At 49.4% G+C, this 20766-nt stretch overlaps 1 protein-coding gene across 1 annotated transcript in view; it reads left to right on the top strand.

Annotated features, from left to right (window-relative positions):
- drd4-rs (dopamine receptor D4 related sequence) overlaps window positions 1-20523 on the top strand; it is a 133801-nt gene extending 113278 nt beyond the window's left edge. The window contains exons 3-6 of the mRNA XM_072471235.1: window positions 4916-5196; window positions 12392-12504; window positions 16897-17489; window positions 20038-20523. Coding sequence (XP_072327336.1) covers window positions 4960-5196; window positions 12392-12504; window positions 16897-17489; window positions 20038-20240 — 1146 coding nt within the window. The 5' untranslated portion in view covers window positions 4916-4959 and the 3' untranslated portion in view covers window positions 20241-20523. The remainder of the gene's footprint in view (window positions 1-4915; window positions 5197-12391; window positions 12505-16896; window positions 17490-20037) is intronic.
- Window positions 20524-20766: the final 243 nt, after the last annotated feature.

Here is a 20766-nt window from a genome sequence, read left to right as displayed (position 1 = left end):
GGCACCGGAGTGCTGTGCGCTGCTCTGCTGCCGAAAGCCGGCCCTGCACGCCCGGTGTGGGCCCGCGTCACCACGCCAGCACAGACGCGTGGTTGCCGTCCCCCGCGCAACATGGCGGAGCCCAACAGGGGCCCGGCACGGAGGAACATAGCCCCTCAGAATGAGCCGCCCGCCGATCGGTAGCCCCCGATCGTGGACCTGGCCACCGTGGAGGCCCCCCCTGGAGTCGGATCACCCCCCCCCCGGAGTCGGATTCACCCCCCCACCCCCACCCCCACCACCACCCCACCCCACCAGGACAGCCCCCGCAACCAGAACACTGAGGTCCCGCCGGGTGGGACCAGATGTAAACCACGCCGGCTGGACACGGCGGGCACCTTTCCCACTCAAAAGTGCCGACACTTAATGGTAGGTCCTGTGGGAACTCCGTCTAATCCAGTAATCACTGGACAATGATCAGTAGCAGGAACACTGGCCAATTTCCCCTTTCTCTCTCTAACTGAGGGGTAACTGGACCGTGATCAGGATCAGGAAACCTAGTGCATTTCCTCCCCGCCCACCCCAACTCAGGGATCACTGGGCTGTGACAAGGAGCAGGAACCCTGTCATGATATTCAAACACACATCACAACACACACATCATGATAGACAGACCAACAGACCAATTAGCACACATAACACGACAGCCAATCACAGACAAGAGCAGACACAGTATAAGACAAGAAACACGACACCTCCTGGGCAGTCCATCTGGAGACAGGACAAGGCCAGGACATCATTAACAAGACACTCACACTGTCACCACGTGCTGAATACCAAGTCAGATGTGTCAATAACTAGTTGGAATAAAACTGCGTTGTACCAATCGCAACCGTGTTGGTTCATCTGTACCTCAGAGCACCCAACACCACAAACCCTAGTTGATTTCCCCTCTCTCTCTAACTCGGGGATCACTGGGCTGTGACTAGGAGCAGGAACCCTAGTTGATTTCCCCTCTCTCTCTAACTCGGGGATCACTGGGCTGTGACAAGGAGCAGGAACCCCAGTTATTTCCCCTCTCTCTCTAACTCGGGGATCACTGGGCTGTGACAAGTAGCAGGAACACTAGTTGATTTCCCCTCTCTCTCTAACTCAGGGGGGATCACTGGGCTGTGACAAGGAGCAGGAACCCTAGTTGATTTCCCCTCTCTCTCTAACTCAGGGGGGATCACTGGGCTGTGACAAGGAGCAGGAACCCTAGTTGATTTCCCCTCTCTCTCTAACTCAGGGGGGATCACTGGGCTGTGACAAGGAGCAGGAACCCTAGTTGATTTCCTCTCTCTAACTCAGGGATCACTGGGCTGTGACAAGGAGCAGGAACCCTAGTTGATTTCCCCTCTCTCTCTAACTCAGGGGGGATCACTGGGCTGTGACAAGGAGCAGGAACCCTAGTTGATTTCCCCTCTCTCTCTAACTCAGGGATCACTGGGCTGTGACAAGGAGCAGGAACCCTAGTTGATTTCCCCTCTCTCTCTAACTCAGGGATCACTGGGCTGTGACAAGGAGCAGGAACACTAGTTGATTTCCCCTCTCTCTCTAACTCAGGGGGGATCACTGGGCTGTGACAAGGAGCAGGAACCCTAGTTGATTTCCCCTCTCTCTCTAACTCAGGGGGGATCACTGGGCTGTGACAAGGAGCAGGAACCCTAGTTGATTTCCTCTCTCTAACTCAGGGGGGATCACTGGGCAGTGACAAGAAGCAGGAACCCTAGTTGATTTCCCCTCTCTCTCTAACTCAGGGGGGATCACTGGGTTGTGACAAGGAGCAGGAACCCTAGTTGAATACCCCTCTCTCTCTAACTCAGGGATCACTGGGCAGTGACAAGGAGCAGGAACCCTAGTTGATTTCCCCTCTCTCTCTAACTCGGGGATCACTGGGCAGTGACAAGGAGCAGGAACCCTAGTTGATTTCCCCTCTCTCTCTAACTCGGGGATCACTGGGCAGTGACAAGGAGCAGGAACCCTAGTTGATTTCCTCTCTCTAACTCAGGGATCACTGGGCAGTGACAAGTAGCAGGAACCCTAGTTGATTTCCCCTCTCTCTCTAACTCAGGGGGGATCACTGGGCTGTGACAAGGAGCAGGAACCCTAGTTGATTTCCCCTCTCTCTCTAACTCAGGGATCACTGGGCAGTGACAAGTAGCAGGAACCCTCGTTGATTTCCCCTCTCTCTCTAACTCAGGGGGGATCACTGGGCTGTGACAAGGAGCAGGAACCCTAGTTGATTTCCCCTCTCTCTCTAACTCAGGGATCACTGGGCTGTGACAAGGAGCAGGAACCCTAGTTGATTTCCCCTCTCTCTCTAACTCAGGGGGGATCACTGGGCTGTGACAAGGAGCAGGAACCCTAGTTGATTTCCCCTCTCTCTCTAACTCAGGGATCACTGGGCTGTGACAAGGAGCAGGAACCCTAGTTGATTTCCCCTCTCTCTCTAACTCAGGGATCACTGGGCAGTGATAAGGAGCAGGAACCCTAGTTGATTTCCCCTCTCTCTCTAACTCAGGGGGGATCACTGGGCTGTGACAAGGAGCAGGAACCCTAGTTGATTTCCCCTCTCTCTCTAACTCAGGGATCACTGGGCAGTGACAAGGAGCAGGAACACTAGTTGATTTCCCCTCTTTCTCTAACTCGGGGGGAATCACTGAATAGTGATCTAAATCATTGGCTAATTTTGCTTACCTTCAATGCGACAGGTGAGTCTGCTTGGTCCGAATGACCTCACTTGCTCTGTCATTCAATGTTACATTTCTGCTTTCAACTGACGATTTAAGTTCTCGCTGCATCCGTTGAAAAAAATCAAGAGGTTTGTCCTCGATCTCGTCATGCTTAGTCTTCAAATGTCGTTGAAGTTTTGAGGGCTTTAATCTTTCATTTGCTAGCACTTCCCTGCATATGGGCTTTGCATCCTGATTTGCATTGGCACAATTAATAAGCCCATACCTCAAGAAAACATCTTTATACTGCTTCGTTCCCGATTTCAGCTTCTTCTTCATGGGTTTTTGGCCAGAGGCCCTGGAGCTCACACCAGCACTGATGGCATGGACAAAATGGAGGAATTTCTCTTGTGCCCAGAGCATATGATGTCGGTGCAGTTACCTGCTCCCCGCCGCTGCTCCGGAGAGACGATTCCATCGATTTTCAAAAAGAATCTGCTCCTGGATCAGTGTGCTGACTTTAGGAGGCGGCAGTTTGCCACGCTGGGCTCCTGGCCTGCGCACTGCTGAGGGGGCACGCATTCGTGGGACGGCCAGCATTCTGAAAGCCGGTCGTGGCTGTTGAGCACTTTTCCCCACGATCGGGAACTCTGCGACCGATGGCCCTGCGATCCTCCATACACCCGTCCGTGACCTACGGATTTGAAAACGACTGCCATAGGGAACCAGAAGAGCCCTTTAATGCTTCGGAAAACAGGACGGACTTCTGCTCTTTTATTGGAGGTGCTCACCTGTTTAAAATGAAAGTCTTTAAATCTCTCATACACAGCAGAGAAAAGAATGAGTGAGAAGACCCAGGAGTCCCTTGTGGCAGGGAATACCATATCGGAATTTCAATGCTTGTGGATTCGGAACTCTGACTTCCGCTGTTGGTACCAGCGGTGCAGACCACAGAACCCGACCCATCTGCCTCAGTACTAACCACACCTGAATCTTTCTCCCATCTGCTGCATCACTACTTCACTGAACACCTTTTATAAGACTATTCCTTTGAATTTGAAAATAATGCAATAAAAAACTAAATAAGTCAATGGATTATTATTTTTTATCGCAATTCCCACACGCTGTGAGTACGTGAGTAAATGGAAGGAAACTAAGCATCATATTGGGACACAACTAATGAGTTATCTTCCCTGATGGTCCTCGGTTTCAATCCAGTTCTTTTGATGTCTTTTCATTCACCAGGTGATGAGATTCGGAATGCCCTGTCTAATAGATTCAGTAGTGGCTTTCAAAAAAGGAATTAGATAAACACTTGAAAGAGCAAATGTTTCAGAGATATGGGGAAAGAGCAGGGACCGGAACTAATTGGATTGCTCCTCGGAAGAGCTGGCACAGACTTGATGGACTGATGGCCTTCCCGTGCTGCACTATCCTACTATTCTATGAATTCCTTCAGTCGTTGCCTTTGGAAGCTCATCTGGATTCAACCCAGATAAAGGGAGGGAAAATGTTTCATGTATTAGGGTGGCAGGGTCTGAGTTTGGACTCTCGCGTGCACATTGCAGATCCCAACTGCTCCAGTTTGAGGCCATATACTCCAAATTGGCAGTTATGCTCAAATGATATCCTTTCAATCTAAATCCTCTCCACCCTTGACAATCTCACCTCACACCTAACCTATCCTGTGCCAAGCAACTAACCCTGAGTGAAGGGGGAGGATCTGTCCTGGCTCAAACAAGTGACACTGGAGGAGCCTCCAGCAATGGGAACCCTAAGGGCAGGCCCCAGGCTAAATAAGGGGGGTTGATGATTGGAAATGCATAGCCTTTACCACTTGCATGCCTGGGAATGGGCCTGAATGACTTCACTGACCTCATCAGATCAACCAAAGTGAGAGAAGAACTGCTTGTTAAATTGATAGATCACTGTGTGTTGAATGGGGACAGGCAGTACCCTTACACTTGGCAGTTAAGCTCTGCATTCTCTGGATGGCCTTCCTATCAGACACAGCATTAGCCTGATTGGATGGATACTGAAATCTGATGATGCCTGGGCTGGTATTCAGGAAGGTCGTGGACTGAACATCCTTTATCTGACTCCATTCTCTGGTCTTTTGCTAAGTAATTGCCTTCAGATCACTGGAGGTCATATGCTACCCCGTTGTTTGTAACCCGATTTGCATTGCCCTAATATGACTCAAGGCCTCTGTTTCTTTTCAGATGGTGCTGAATTGGAGCGAGCTGTGCCGATTGGTCACTTCACCATGATCAATTGGACAGTGAATAGAACCCATGAGGTTGACAGTTCTCAGTACAACTATCTTGCTCTCGTGTTTGGTGTCTTGCTAATCGGAGCCACCATCCTCGGCAATGTCCTGGTGTGCCTCAGCGTATTCATTGAGAGATCCCTGAAGACAGCGACAAACTACTTCATAGTCAGCCTGGCCGTAGCAGATTTGCTTCTTGCTGTCCTTGTCCTCCCGCTCTACGTGTACACTGAGGTAGGGATTCTGTGCACTGAAGCCATTAAATAACCCACAAGGGCTCCTCAGGGCAATGTCGCAGGTCTAACCGTTTTTAGATGCTTCATCAATAGTTTTCCCTCCACCATAAGGCCAGAGGTGGGGATGTTGCACAGTGTTCAGTTCCATTTGTAACTCCCCAGATACTGAAGTAATTCAACCCCATACCCAGCAAGACCGGAACACCATTCAGGCTTGGGCCGATAACTGGCTAGTAATATTCACACCACACAAGCTCCAAGCCATGCCCATCTCCAACAAGAGACAATCTAATCACCTCCCCATAACCAGCCATGCATATGTCATGACTATTAGAACTGGTGAGAGGTTGGCTATTCTTTGCTGAATGGCAGCAATACTTAAGGGTTTCAAACCTCAATAAATGTACATTTACATAATTCCCTTGAAGTTCTCTCAAAACCAGTCGCTGTAGCTTTGATTACATGTCAACACTGATTCATTAAAAAATCCCAAGGCAGGTACAGCATGGGTTAGATACAGAGTAAAATTCCCTTTGCACTGTGCCATCAAACACCTCCAGGACAGGTACATCATGGATTGCATATAGAGTAAAGGTCCCTCTACACTGCCCAACAACTGGCTTAGTAACCAATGATTGATGCATTAAAAAGCGGAGCTGTTGTCAGAACCGATAATGTCTACCTGGTCAAAGATGTTTCACTCACAGATCATCTTAACTACTTCTTGCCAGCTCTAAAAATAAAGGAAAATCCTAAGTTGTTTTACAAGTTCATTAAAGGCAAAAGGATAACTGGGGAAAGAGTGGGCCCATAAAGGACCACAGTGGTAATTTGTATGTGGAGCCGGAGGACGTAGGCACGATTCTAAATGAATACCTTGTTCACCAGTGTGAGGGATGATGTGGGTATATAAATCAGGGAGAAGGACGATGATAAAATTAAAGAGATTAACATATACAGAGAGGAGGTTCTGAGTGGTCTGTCATGCTTAAAAGTAGACAAATCTCCAGGGCCAGATTAAATGTATCCCAGACTGTTTAGTGAAAAAATGAATGAATGAAAATCGCTTATTGTCACAAGTAGGCTTCAAATGAAGTTACTGTGAAAAGCCCCTAGTCGCCACATTCCGGCGCCTGTTCGGGGAGGCTGATACGGGAATTGAACCGTGCTGCTGGCCTGCCTTGATCTGCTTTCAAAGCCAGCGATTTAGCCCTGTGCTAAACAGCCCCAATAGCGATTTAGCCCTGTGCTAAACAGCCCCAAAACTAGTGAGGCAAGGGAGGAAATAGCAGGGGCTCTGGCAATAATTTTCAATTCCTCTCTGGCCACAGGAGAGGTGCCGGGGAACTGGAGGATAGCCAATGTGGTACCATTATTTAGGAAGGGGGGATAAGGGATAAATCAGGAAACTACTGATCAGTCAGTCAAACCTCAGTGGTGGGGAAGCTGTTGGAAACAATTCTGAGAGACAGAATTAATCTGCATTTGGAGAGGCTGGGATTAATCAAGAACAGTCAGCATAGCTTTGTTAATGGGAGGTCATGTCTGACCAACTTGGTTGAATTTTCCGAAGAGGCGACCAGGTGTGTAGATGAGGAAAATGCATTTGACGTGGTCTACTTGGAACTCAGCAAGGCTTTTGATAAGGTCCCACGTGGGAGACTGACAGCGAAGGTAAGATTCCACGGGTTCCAAGGAAATTTGGCAAATTGAATGCAGTATTGGCCAAATGACAGGAGGTAGAGGGTGATGGTCGAGGGGTGTTTTTCTGACTGGAAGCCTGTGTCCAGTGGGGTCCCGCAGGGATCAGTGTTGGGACCCTTGCAGTTTGTGGTTCGTGCAAATCATTTAGACATGAATGTAGGAGGGTTGATCAGTAAATTCACAGATGATACGAAAATTGGTGGGGTGGTAAATAGTGAGAAGGATAGCCTTCGATTACAGGAGGGGATAGACAGGCTGGTCAGATGGGCTGATCAGAGATAAATGGAATTCAATCTGGATAAGTGTGAGGCGATGCACTTGGGCAGGACAAACAAAGCAAGGGAATACACAATGAACGGCAGGACCCTGGGAAACACCAAGGATCAGAGGGACCTTGGTGTGCATATGCACTGGTCCCATAAGGTGGCAGGGCAGGTGGATAAAGTGGTTAAGAAGGTATATGGGTATACTTGCCTTTATTAGCCGATGCGTACAGTTTAAGAGCAGGGAGGTTATGCTGGAACTGTATAAAATGTTGGTTAGGCCACAGCTCGAGTACTGCGTGCAGTTCTAGAAGCCACATTATAGAAGGGATGTGATAGCACTGGAAAAGGTGCAGAGATTTACCAGGATGTTGCCAGGACTGGAGAGTTTTAATTATGAAGATAAATTGGATAGGCTGGGATTGTTTTCCTTGGAACAGAGGAAACTGAGATATATAAAATTATGAGGGCACAGATAGAGTAGACAGGAAGAAACGTTTCCCCTTGGTGACGGGATCAGTGACTGGGGGCATAGATTTAAGGTAAGGGGCAGGGGGTTTAGAGGGGTTGTGAGGAAAAACGTCTTCACCCTGAGAGTGGTGGGAGTATGGGACAAGTGCTGGAAAATGGGATTAAAATAGTTAGGTTGTTGTTTTTGACTGGCACAGCCCCAATCGTCCGAAAGGCCTTTTCAGTGCCTTAGACCTCCATGACACTATCTACGTCAGCCCCGTCTCTCCATGCTCCTCACTCCCAACTATCACTCTGTACTTCAATCTCTCCTTTTCAAAAATATTTTATTCAGGCACTTATATAAACAAACAGCAAACAAAACAAATAAGAGCAGAAGCAAAATTGTACAACATAATAAATAACCGCACCCACTCCCACCCCTGCCCATCCCTCCTCCCGACCTGCCTACCCCATTTTAATCTCCTTAACCCCCCACTTTCCCTCTGCTGACACCTCAATCTTCCTTAAAGAAGTCAATGAAAGGGCAGCACAGTGGCGCAGTGGTTTGCACTGCTGCCTCGCGGCGCCGAGGTCCCAGGTACGATCCCGGCCCCGGTAACTGTCCGTGTGGAGTTAGCACATTCTCCCCGTGTTTGCGTGGGTTTCACTCCCACAACCTAAAGATGTGTGCAGGGTAGGTGGATTGGCCACGCTAAATTGCCCCTAAATTGGAAAAAATGAATTGGGTACTCGAAATTCATTTTTTAAAAAAGAAGTCAATGAACAGCTTCCATCTTCGGGCGAACCCATCGACCGACCCACTCAAGACGAACTTGATCCTTTCCAACCTCAGGAATTGAGCCAGGTCACTCACCCACACCCCAGCTTTCGGATCCAAGTCCCTCCACCCAAGCAAAACCCATCTCCGGGCTATCAGGAGGGCAAAGGCCAAGACATCGGCCTCGCTCACCCCCTGGACTGCCGGGTCTTCCAACACCCCAAATATCTCTACCTCTAGGCTCAGGGCCACCTTCACCCCCAATACCTCAGACATTACATCCGCAAACGCCTGCCAGAACCTCTTCAGTTTTGGACGCACCCAAAACATTAGGGCAGCACGGTAGCATAGTGGTTAGCGCAATTGCTTCACAGCTCCAGGGTCCCAGGTTCGATTCCCGGCTGGGTCACTGTCTGTGCAGAGTCTGCACGTTCTCCCCGTGTGTGCGTGGGTTTCCTCCGGGTGCTCCGGTTTCCTCCCACAGTCCAAAGATGTGCAGGTTAGGTGGATTGGCCATGCTAAATTGCCCTTAGTGTTGGTTGAGTGGGGTTACTGGGTTATGGGGATAGGGTGGTGTGGGCTTGGGTAGGGTGCTCTTTCCAAGAGCCGGTGCAGACTCGATGGGCCGAATGGCCTCCTTCTGCACTGTAAATTCTATGAAATCTATGAGGACATGATTCGCAGGCCTCCCCACGCACTCGCTCAAAGAACCTATTCATCCTAGCCACTGTCATATGTGCCCTGTGAACTACTTTAAACTGGATAAGATTGAGCCTTGCACACGGCGAGGATGCATTCACCCTCTGCAGGGCCTCCTCCCACATTCTGGCCTCCACCTGCCTCCTCAGCACCTCCTCCCACTTCAGTTTAACATCTCCTATCGGGGGTCCCCTCCTCAACCCACCTTCCCTCCAATATCCCCTTCCTACCTACGCTTTGCCCCATTGTAATAACCCTCACGAGACCCAAGGGGACACCCCAATCGATCTCCCTGTAGGACTTGTGAAAAACAAGCTCCCCCACTAGTGGGCGATAGCCCACCATCTGGGGTGGTAAAATTACCTTATAAAAGCTGGCCCGGACTGGGATCAGTGTGATCAGACGTCCTGGTTGGGACATTTGGACTGTAAGCCTCGTTGCTGCCTTTGCTTTTGTTGTTAAATTAAACTTCACTTGAACTTACCTTCTTGGGCTTCCTGAGCTTTTTTTATCCATATTCTCCAATTCTTCCTGACAACCATATCCCTTAATGACTTTGCACTCATCAGTAACAATTCTGATTGTCACCTGGCCTTAATGACCCGTTAACTGTCCTTTCTGCGCACACTAACCATTGATCAAGGGTCTTTCACTATGTTATGTGCAGGACATGGGTGGACACTGAGGAACCTCCAACTTCCAGGAACATGGAATGGAATCTAGAAGAATCTTGGTCAGTGGTGGCGATGTCAAAACTGCCAAGGTTCCGCCAACCTGGAGCGGTCCTAATGTCCACCAATCAGCATATCTGTAATACATAGATACATAGAAGGTAGGAGCAGGAGGAGGCCTTTTGGCCCTTCGAGCCTGCTCCACCATTCAACACGATCATGGCTGATCATCCAACTCAATAACCTAATCCTGCTTTCTCCCCATAACCTTTGATCCCATTCTCCCCAAGTCCTATATCCAGCCGCCTCTTGAATATATTCAAAGTTTTAGCATCAACTACTTCCTGTGGTAATGAATTCCACAGGCTCCCCACTCTTTGTGTGAAGAAATGTCTCCTTATCCCAATCCAAAATGGTTTACCCTGAATCCTCAGACTGTGACCCCTGGTTCTGTACACACCCATCATTGGTAACTTCTTCCCTGCATCTACCCTGTCCAGTCCTGTTAGAATTTCATAAGTCTCTATGAGATTCCCCCTCATTCTTCTGAACTCCAGGGAGAACAATCCCAACCTAGTCAATATCTCCTCATATGACAGTCTCGCCATCCCTGGAATCAGTCTGGTAAACCTTCGCTGCACTCCCTCAAGAGCAAGAACATCCTTCCTCAGAGGAGACCAAAACTGCACACAATACTCCAGGTGTGGCCTCACCAAGGCACTGTCAATTGCAGCAACACATCCCTGCTTCTATACTCGAAACCTCTTGCCACGAAGACCAACATATCATTAGCCTTCTTTACCACCTGCTGCACCTGCATGCTTACCTTCAGCGAATGGTGCACAAGGACACCCAGGTCCCTCGGCACACTCCCCTCTCCCAATTTACAACCATTCGGGTAGTAATCGGCCTTCCTGTTTTTCCTTCCAAAATGAATAACCTCACACTTATCCAAATTATACTGCATCTGCCATTGGTTTGCCCACTTGCCCAACATGTCCAGATCTTGCTCTAGGATCCCTGCATCCTCGTCACAATTCACCCTCCCACCTAATTTGGTATCATCTGCAAATTTTGAGATGTGACATTTTGTTCCCTCATCCAAATCATTAATATATATTGTGAAAAACTGGGGTCCCAGCACCGATCCCTATGGTACCCCACTGGTTACTGCCTGCCAATTTGAAAAGGACCCATTCCCTACTCTTTGTTTCCTCTCTGCCAACCAATTTTCTATCCACCTCAATACATTTCCCCCAATCCTATGTGCTTTAATTTTGCACAATCTCTTGTGCGGGACTTTGTCAAAAGCCTTCTGAAAGTCCAAATATACCACATCGACTGGCTCCCTTGTCGACTGTACTGGTTACCTCTTCAAGGAATTCCAACAGATTTGTCAAGCATTTTCCCTTCATAAATCCATGCTGACTCTGACTGATCCTCCCACTGCTTTCTAAATGTTCCGCTATCAAGTCCTTGATAATGGATTCAAGCATTTTTCCCACTACCGATGTTAGGCTTACTGGTCTGTAATTCCCTGCTTTCTCTCTACCTCCCTTTTTGAATATCGTGAGCGTGAGCTACCCTCCAATCTGCAGGGACAGTTCCAGAATCTATAGAATCCCGGAAGATGACCACCAATGCATCCACTATTTCCAGAGCCGCCTCCTTAAGCACTCTGGGATGCAGATTGTCAGGCCCTGGGATTACCCACCTTCCTTCTCCAGAAAGTTCTTCGAAGAAACATCCCTTTCATCCCTGCTTTAGGAATCATACAAGATTATGAAATGTCAGCTCATTGTTACAGCTTTCTGGTTTAAGCAACCATGGGCGTCATTCTCCGACCCCCCGCCGGGTTGGAGAATCGCCGGGGGCTGCCGTGAATCCCGCCCCCGCCGGTTGCTGAAGTCTCCGGCACCGGAGATTCGGTGGGGGCGGGAATCGCGCTGCGCCGGTTGGCGGGCCCCCCCGCTCGATTCTCCGGCCCGGATGGGCCGAAGTCCCGCCGATAAATTGCCTGTCCCGCCGGCGTGGATTAAACCACCTTTTGAACGGCGGGACAAGGCGTCGTGGGCGGGCTCCGGGGTCCTGGGGGGGGGGGGGGCGCAGGCGATCTGACCCCGGGGGGTGCCCCCACGGTGGCCTGGCCCGCGATCGGGGCCCACCGATCCGCGGGCGGGCCTGTGCCGTGGGGGCACTCTTCTCCTTCCGCCTCTGCCACGGTCTCCACCATGGCGGAGGCGGAAGAGACTCCCTCCACTGCGCATGTGTGGGAAACTGTCAGCGGCCGCTGACGCTCCCGCGCATGCACCGCCCGGGGATGTAATTTCCGCGCCAGCTGGCGGGGCGGAAATTCCTCCGGCGTCGGCCTAGCCCCTCAATGTTGGGGCTCGGCCCCCAAAGGTGCAGAGCATTCCGCACCTTTGGGGCGGCGCGATGCCCGTCTGATTGGCGCCGTTTTGGGCGCCAGTCGGCGGACATCGCGCCGTTTCGGGAGAATTTCGCCCCTGGTCTCTGTTTTGGACATGTCCTGTTACCTCAGTCACTTCTTGTGTGTGTGAGCCCCACTGGCTGTGTCTGTGTTACTGATGTTGTCTCAACCTCAACGCATCTGCTTTTCTCCAGTTTCAGGGTGGGATTTGGACTCTGAACATCTTCCTGTGCGATGCATTAATGACAATGGATGTGATGCTTTGCACGGCCTCCATTTTCAACCTCTGTGCAATCAGTGTGGACAGGTTCGTATCAGCTTTCCCACCTCCCTTTACCCTCACTCCACAGGACCTGTCTCCAGTAAGTCCCAGGTTGTGGTGACTGCTGAACTTGTCCATGGGAGTAAAAGTCTTGCCTCCTATTCTGTCAGAATCCCTTTAAATTTAAATGTTTTTTCAAACAACAATTGGGACAAAAGTTCTAATTCCTGGAGGTTACCGAAATAAGGTTTAAGATAAAGATTGAGAAGGATGTAAGCAAGACAAAGACCAAAGCAGTGAAGCGGAAGGAAGCTGAGTTCCAGGCGATGAGAATGGAATTTGAGAAAGTAAACTGGGAAAATCATACTGACAAAAATCCAAATAGAACCAAATATTAAAATATCCCAGGAGATAGAATCCATCCAAATGCATGAACAAACTGACTGGGAATGATGCACCATGAATGATTAAAGAAGTGAGCAAAATTGAAACTCAAGAGAAACATTTAGTGCATTAAGAATGACAAAAAGGGAACATTAAATGATTCGGAGATAGGTCAAAACAAAAACAACTGGGAAGGGAAAGAGAAACTACAAAATTAAATGATGAAGGATAGAAGTATAGTATTCTACAGACTGATAAAACCCCTTGTCCGGATGGAATGCATCGTTGTACTCTAATGTTATTCCTGTACATAAAAAGGGAGATAGAACATTCCAGAAAACAGAGACCAATTATCTTAATGTCGGTAGTAGGAAAGACAATGGAATTCTTGATCAAAGATGTAGTAGAAAAAAAATCTAGAAACCAATAATATAATAGTATGCTGGGATTCAAAAAGGGAAAGTTATACTTGACCAACATTATTGAATTGTTTTCAGAAGTGACAGAAGGGTAGATAAGGGTTCTATAGTCGAGGTAATATATTTGGACTTACAAATAGTTTTCAATAAGGTACTGCATAGTGGACTATGACTAGGTAGAGTGTGATGTAGCAGGATGGATAGCAAGCAGAACAGAAAACAGACTAGAGTTTAAAGGTAGTCACTCAGATTGGCAAAATATGGGAAGGGTTGTTCTGCAAGGATTGCTGCAGGGACTACTGTTCTTCGCCGTCTATATAAACAATTTGGACTCAGGAATCAGAATGTGGATGACATTAAATTGGAGTAGTCAATACAGAGCAAAGTTAACAACACAATATGGGAAAACATCAGTAAACCTGTAGATTGCACGTATAATTGGCAATTGAATTTCAAGTGAAGAAGTGTGAGATGGAACAGTTTTGTTGGAAGAACAGGAGGCGACATGCTCCTTGGAAAATAAGTGTCTAAATGGAGTACAGGAATCCTGGTATCTGAGGGTTCAGATGCACAAAACACTGAAAGCAATTAAAACAAAAACAAATATACACAGGCGCTCATTTCTAGAGAAATAGAATTGAAAAGCAGAGAGGTTATGTTCAACTTGTACAGCGCCTTGGTTGAACCATATTTGGGGGTACTGTAAACAATTGGGATCATAAGATGTAGGATCAGGAATAGATCATCTGGCCCCTCAAACCTCAACTCCACTTTTCACCCACTCCCCATATCCCCTGATAACCCGAGACCCCAATCATCTACCTTAGCCTTAAATATATTCAATAATGATGCACCTACAACTCTCTGGGGTTGAGATTTCTAAAGACTCACAACCTTTTGAATGAAGAAATTTCTCTTTAACTCAGTCCTCAAAACTTGTCCCTTTCCCTGAGACTGTGGCCCCACGTTGAGGAAGACTTCAAATTTGCCTCCTTGCCCTATCTGTAGTAAAAATAAAATCACTGTACTTAGCTGTGGTTTAGTAAATAATTCCCAGGTAACTCAAGAAGATCTCTTTGCAGCTACCTTGTGTCCTCCTCACAGATTACATCTCCAACTACATTTGTATTGTTAGCAAAAATCCATTATTCATTGTCGATTTGTCTAAGTCATTAATATAGATTGTAAACAGATTGGCCCCTATTCTGGATCTCGATATTATAAAAAGGATGTAGACGCACAGGAGAATGTGCAAAAAAGATTCCGTAGAACAATACCAGAACTGAGGGGCTGGGTCAAATCAAATTGAACAGGTTCGAATGTCTTTCTCTGCAAAGGTGAAGACTGAGTGTTGACCTGATAGAAATCTTTATGATTATAAAAGGATTTTATAGTGTCGACATAGAGAATATGTTTCCCCTTGTGGGGAGGCTAAATCCAAGGGACATAAATATAAGAGATTCACTGATAAATCCAAGAGAGAATTCAGGAAAAATGTCTTCCCCCAGACAGAATGGTTAGAATATACAACTCTCTACCACAGAGAGTGGCTGAGCTGAATGTCTTCCCCCAGACAGAATGGTTAGAATATACAACTCTCTACCACAGAGAGTGGCTGAGCTGAATGTCTTCCCGCAGACAGAATGGTTAGAATATACAACTCTCTACCACAGAGAGTGGCTGAGCTGAATGTCTTTCCCCAGACAGAATGGTTAGAATATACAACTCTCTACCACAGAGAGTGGCTGAGCTGAATGTCTTCCCCCAGACAGAATGGTTAGAATATACAACTCTCTACCACAGAGAGTGGCTGAGCTGAATGTCTTCCCCCAGACAGAATGGTTAGAATATACAACTCTCTACCACAGAGAGTGGCTGAGCTGAATGGAAAGAATGGATGTAAGGGGAAGCCAATCAGCAGAATGGAGAAAGGAACAGGAGGGTATGCTGATGGGATTGGTTTAAGGGGGTCACTAGAAAGTTCATAAGCGTTGACATTGATCAGTTACGCAAGTGACCTGTTTCTGCATTGCCGATACTAGCACTAAGTTCCAATGCCTGCTTTAATGGCTCCTATTTAAAATGTCCAATTACCTGGTTCTGAACTCCTGGTTTCATGGGTCCTGGCCAAAATTTAAAAAATATATACTTCTATTGAAATTTTAATATATTAATATCAAAAGTTTGCAACACACCATAATAACACAGGCATCAAAAATTATAAGCAACAACAGTAGCATAAACCCCAATATCAGAACTATCACCCCAAACAACAACAAACAATCGATTCCCCCCCCCCCCCCACTAACAGCTAACAGTGACCAGCTCTTTAAAGTGCCGCCATCTGGGATAGGGCCCGTTGATCGATCCTCTCACCGTGAACTTGTCCGTCCAGAGATACAAGAATTCCATTAAATCACGCCGCCATGCTGTGGCACTGGGTGGCATCACCTGTCTCAAGCTCAACAATGTCCGTCGCTGGGCCAGCAAATGCCAATGCATCCATCCCTACCCCCGCCCGTCCTCAACTACGGCTGATCCGACACCCCAAATACAGCAACTAATGGACACGGTTTCAAGTCAACAGTCAAGATTGCCGATATATTGCTGAAAAAAGACGCCCCAAAACCCCCCAGCTTGGGACAGGACCAGACCATGTGCGTGTGGTGAGCAGGCCCTCCTGAGCACCGCTCACATTTATCCTGACCCCTTCAAAAAATCGACTCATCCTGGCCCTGGTGAGGCGCGCCCTAAACACCACCTTGATCTGTATCAAACTCAACCTCGTGCAGGATGATGTCGTATTTACCCCATAGAGGAACTCACTCCTTACCATCTCCTCCAGAATGGGATCCAGCTCCTCCTCCCACCTGTCCTTCACTTCTTCCACTGAAACCTATCCTTTCCCTACGGTTTGCCCATATATCCCGGAAGTGCTGTCCTCCTGCGACCCTGAACACGAGGGTATCCTTTCCAACAGGGTAGACAGTGGCGCCTCTGGGAGTGTCGGAAATGCCCTCTGGACAAAGTTCCGTACCTGAAAATACCTGAACACATCTGACCCCCAAGCCCTGTTTTCTCCTTCAACTCGTCCCAACTGATGAACCGCTCCTCCAGGAACGGGTCTTCCAACCTCTCCAGCCCTTTGCCTCCCAACCCCCAAATGTACCACCCAATTTCGCCAGCTCAAACAAATGGTTCCTACAGATGGGGGCCCGCCTTGGCACCACCCTCAGCTTCAAATGCTGGCAGATTTGCCACCTTATCTTTAAAGTAGAAAGTACCACCGGATTCACAGGGATGCACTTCCAGACCTGTCCCTTTACATGACCCCGACTCCAACTGTACTCAACAAACTTCCTGATCCCACCCCACCCCAAGACCTCCTCTGCATTGGCAGCTCAATAATAATACATCAGGTTTGGCAAGGTCCTTTGAACACCAGGAGTGGCGTTTGAGTGTGTTAGGAGTGCTCGGTTTGCCTCACACCAGAGGGTCAAAGGCCACACCCCAGCCTGCAGTCAATGGTTGCAGGACAATGTAAGCTGACCCATTTTTACTGTTGGAACTTGCTTCGGTTCCTTTGACAATCTTGCTGATCTACTTCTGCTCACCGTCTCTGTCTCCTGTGCAGGTACATCGCTGTCATTGTGCCCCTGAAGTACAACAGGAGTCATTTCAGTGGGCGCCAGCTGGTTCTCATCACAGCCACCTGGCTACTGTCCCTCGGGGTGGCCTCTCCAGTCATCTTTGGGCTCAACAATGTTCCAAACCGAGATGTGACAGATTGCAAACTGGAGGACAGAACTTTTGTGGTTTACTCTTCCATCTGCTCCTTCTTCGTCCCATGTCCGATTATGCTGCTGCTGTATTATGGGATGTTCCGGGGCCTCAGGCGCTGGGGGGAGAGCAGGAAAACAACCCTCCGGGCCCAGGAACGCAGGCTGTCCTTCAACCTCAGGCCCAGCAAGGGCGAGAGACAAGTGGTTAAACACCTGGTGCCAAACCTGAGTCCCACGGCAGCCCGGGACATTCCCGAAGGCGACTTAGTAATGACGCAGCTCGACAGCACGTCAGACCTGGAAACACCAGACGGAGCAAAGACGGGCAGCCTGAAGGAGAATGGATTTGGGGGCCGCCAGGGGCCAGGGAAAGGGACGATGGCGAGAAGCCGCAGAGTCAGCGGGCGCGAGAGGAAGGCAATGAAGGTCCTCCCGATTGTTGTAGGTGGGTGCTCATGCTGCCACAGGGGTCCATGGGACAGACAGCAGTCAGAGACAGGGGCCAAACACAGCCAGTATCCATGTGTGAACTGAGATAGTGAAGGGAGGGAGAGTGAGAGGGGAGAGGGTTTTAAGAGAGTGTGCAGGAAGGGAGGGGAAGAGTGTGAAAGAAGGAAGTGTGAGAAGGACCGGGGGAAAAGTGTGAGGGAAGGGGGAGAAAGAGGGTGAGGTGAGGGGAGGCTGGGGAGAGGGTGAGGGAAAGTGGGGAGAGTGTGAGGACTGCTGGGGAGAGTGTGAGGGGAGGTGGGGGAAAGAGTGTGAGAGGAGGGGGGGGACTGTGAGAGGAGGGGGGGGAGTGTGAGGGGAGGGGGGGGGAGTGTGAGGGGAGGGGGGGGGAGTGTGAGGGGAGGGGGGGAGTGTGAGGGGAGGGGGGGAGTGTGAGGGGGGGAGTGTGAGGGGAGGGGGGGGAGTGTGAGGGGAGGGGGGGAGTGTGAGGGGAGGGGGCGGAGTGTAAGGGGAGGGGGCGGAGTGTAAGGGGAGGGGAAGGGGGAATGTGAGGGAAGGGGGAATGTGAGGGGAGGGCAAGGAGAGTATGAGGGGGAAGTGCGAGGTACAGGGGAGTGTGAGGGTAGGCTGTGGGAGTGTAAGGGGAGAGGGAAAGACTGTGAGGTGAGGGAGGACTGTGAAGGGAGGGGGCATAGAGAGGGGAGGGGTGAGTGTGAGGGGAGGAGGAGGAGGGTGTTACTGTGTGGAGAATGTGAGGGTGAGGCAGAGTGTGAGGTAGGGGGTGTCGTGTTAGGCACACTGAGATAACACGGGCTGCAACTGGATGCAGCTATAACTGAAATAGACTCTAAACCTTGAAGTTAGTTCAATTTGATTTATTGAACCTGTCACACAGTTAGCACAGTTCTCTATGAGTTCGACTCTCTGCTAACCTAAGTGTGGTTACTCTGTCTGACTGAACCAGACCAGCTCTTAGCCACGTGCTGGAGGTGTTATGTGATATATACACCGGACTCATTCTGTAGATGTCCCCAGTGGAAAGAGGCGGAGTGTTCGTGCCTCGTGCCTTTTATAGTGGGAAACCACCCCCAAGTGTTCTGCCTGCTGATTGGTTAGGTCCTGTTCTCTGTGTTCATTAGCTGCCTGTCTGTATCTCATTATGTGCATGTCTGCATATCATGACAGGGGGAAATGTGAGGGGAGGGAGTGTGAGGGGAGGGAGTGTGTGGGTGTGTTTATAATAATAATCTTTATTAGTATCACAAGTAGGCTTTCATTAACACTGCAGTGAAGTTACTGTTAAAATCCCCTAATTGCCACATTCCGGCGCCTGTTGGAGAACTTGCAGACTCCGCACAGACAGTGACCCAAGCTCGGAATAGAACCTGGGACCTTGACACTGTGAAGCAACAGTGCTAACCACTGTGCTACCGTGCCGCCCATGCAGGAGTGTGTAAGAGAGTGTGAGGGCAGGAAGGAGTGTGAGGGGAAGGGGGAGTGTGAAGGAAGGGGGGAGTGTGAGGGGAGACGGGAAGGGGAGGGGTGGGGGAGTGTGTTGGGGAGGTGAGGGTGTACGTGTAGGGAGAATGTGAGTATGGGGCAGAGTGTGAAGTAGGGGCGGGTGTGAGTGGTGGCAGATGTATGAAGGGAGGGCGAATGTGATGGGGAAGTGTGCGGGGGAAACTGTGAGGGGAGGGGGAGTATGAGGGGAAGGGAGAGTGTGAGGGGAAGGGGGAGTGTGAGGGGAGGGAGTAGAGTGTGAGGGAGAAGTGTGAGGGGAGGGAGAAGTGTGAGGGGGGAAAGAGTCTGTGGGAAGCGTGGGGATAGTGAAATGAAATGAAAATTGCTTCTTGTCACAAGTAGGCTTCAAGTAAAGTTACTGTGAAAAGCCCCTAGTCGCCACATTCCGGCACCTGTTCGGGGAGGCTGGTACGGGGAAGGGTGAGGGGAGGGAGGAGCGTGTGGGGGGAAAGAGTCTCAGGGGAGGGGGGAAAGTGTGACGGGAGGGGGGAGAGTGTGACGGGAGTGAGGAGAGTGTGAGGGGAGGGAGAAGTGCGACAGGAGTGAGGAGAGTGTGAGGGTAGAGGGCGAGTGTCATGGAAGGGGGAGAGTGAGTGTGAAGGGGGAACAAATTTGGAGGGGATAGTGGGAGTGGAGAAAGTGGAAGTGGAAGGGGCAGGGAGAGAATGAGGGGGCAAGCATGAAGAGGTGGATAGAGAATTAAGAGTGGGCAGTCAGTGAGGGCCAGTGGGGAGAGTGTGAGGAAGATCATTGGGGAGCAATTGGGGGGTTGAGTTAGACTGGTCAGGCAGCAGGGAGACTGAGGTAAACACGATTAAAGGTTCGTATGAGAGGGAACTGTGATGGGATGTGCAAAGAGATTGGGGGAAGGAGTAATGGGGTGGACTGAGGGATGGAGTGATAGGAGGGACAGAATGATGAGGGACAGAGTGTTTGGGATTTATAAACTGAGCTTCTGATCTGAAGCTGAACCAATCTGGAGAGAATCATCATTTGATTTAAATGTTTGTATTTTTCCCCCTCAGGAGTGTTCCTCGCATGCTGGACTCCATTCTTTGTCGTTCACGTTATGAAGGTTTTGTGTGAAGCCTGCAGCATTGGCTCCATGCTGATCAGTGTGGTCACGTGGCTGGGATATGTAAACAGTGCAGTCAACCCCATTATATACACAGCCTTCAACACCGAGTTCAGGAATGTCTTTCAGAAGCTGCTCTGCTGTCAGACATGAGCAAGGACCTTGACAAATCTGCACCGTGTATCCATCGAGAAGAAACGTCCTTTGAAGATCTGGAAGGTCGGCAGCTCCACATACTGTGATGAACGGTTACTGCCTTATCATCATGTAAGCTGATGTCCCCTTTAAGACCGGGCTTGGAACCCTGGGGACTCCGCCTCTGGCTCCGCCCATCTGTGGGCCATATATAAAGGGCTGCCTCATGGGCTGTGCAGCAGTCAGCACATGTCTCAGCTCTAGCATAGTTCTTAGTCTAATAAAGCCTTCTTTACCGTTTACACTCTAAGCGTCGTTATTGAGGGTACCTCAGTTTATTAGACTAAACTAGATTCAGGATGGACGCAGGCCTAAAACCAGAGAAGCTCAATCTGGAAGCACGGACACCGGAGGCGAAGGAAATTTTAAAATACTGGCTGCGGTGCTTCGAGGCCTACCTGGACTCCGCAGAGACTCCCATCCTGGGGCCACACAAGCTGAGTCTACTCCACATCCGGGTGAGTCACAGAATCTCCGCCACGCT

Source organism: Scyliorhinus torazame, chromosome 13 (assembly GCF_047496885.1).
Source record: "Scyliorhinus torazame isolate Kashiwa2021f chromosome 13, sScyTor2.1, whole genome shotgun sequence".
Classification (NCBI taxonomy): Eukaryota; Metazoa; Chordata; class Chondrichthyes; order Carcharhiniformes; family Scyliorhinidae; genus Scyliorhinus; species Scyliorhinus torazame.
This window is presented reverse-complemented; position numbering and strand designations above follow the sequence as displayed.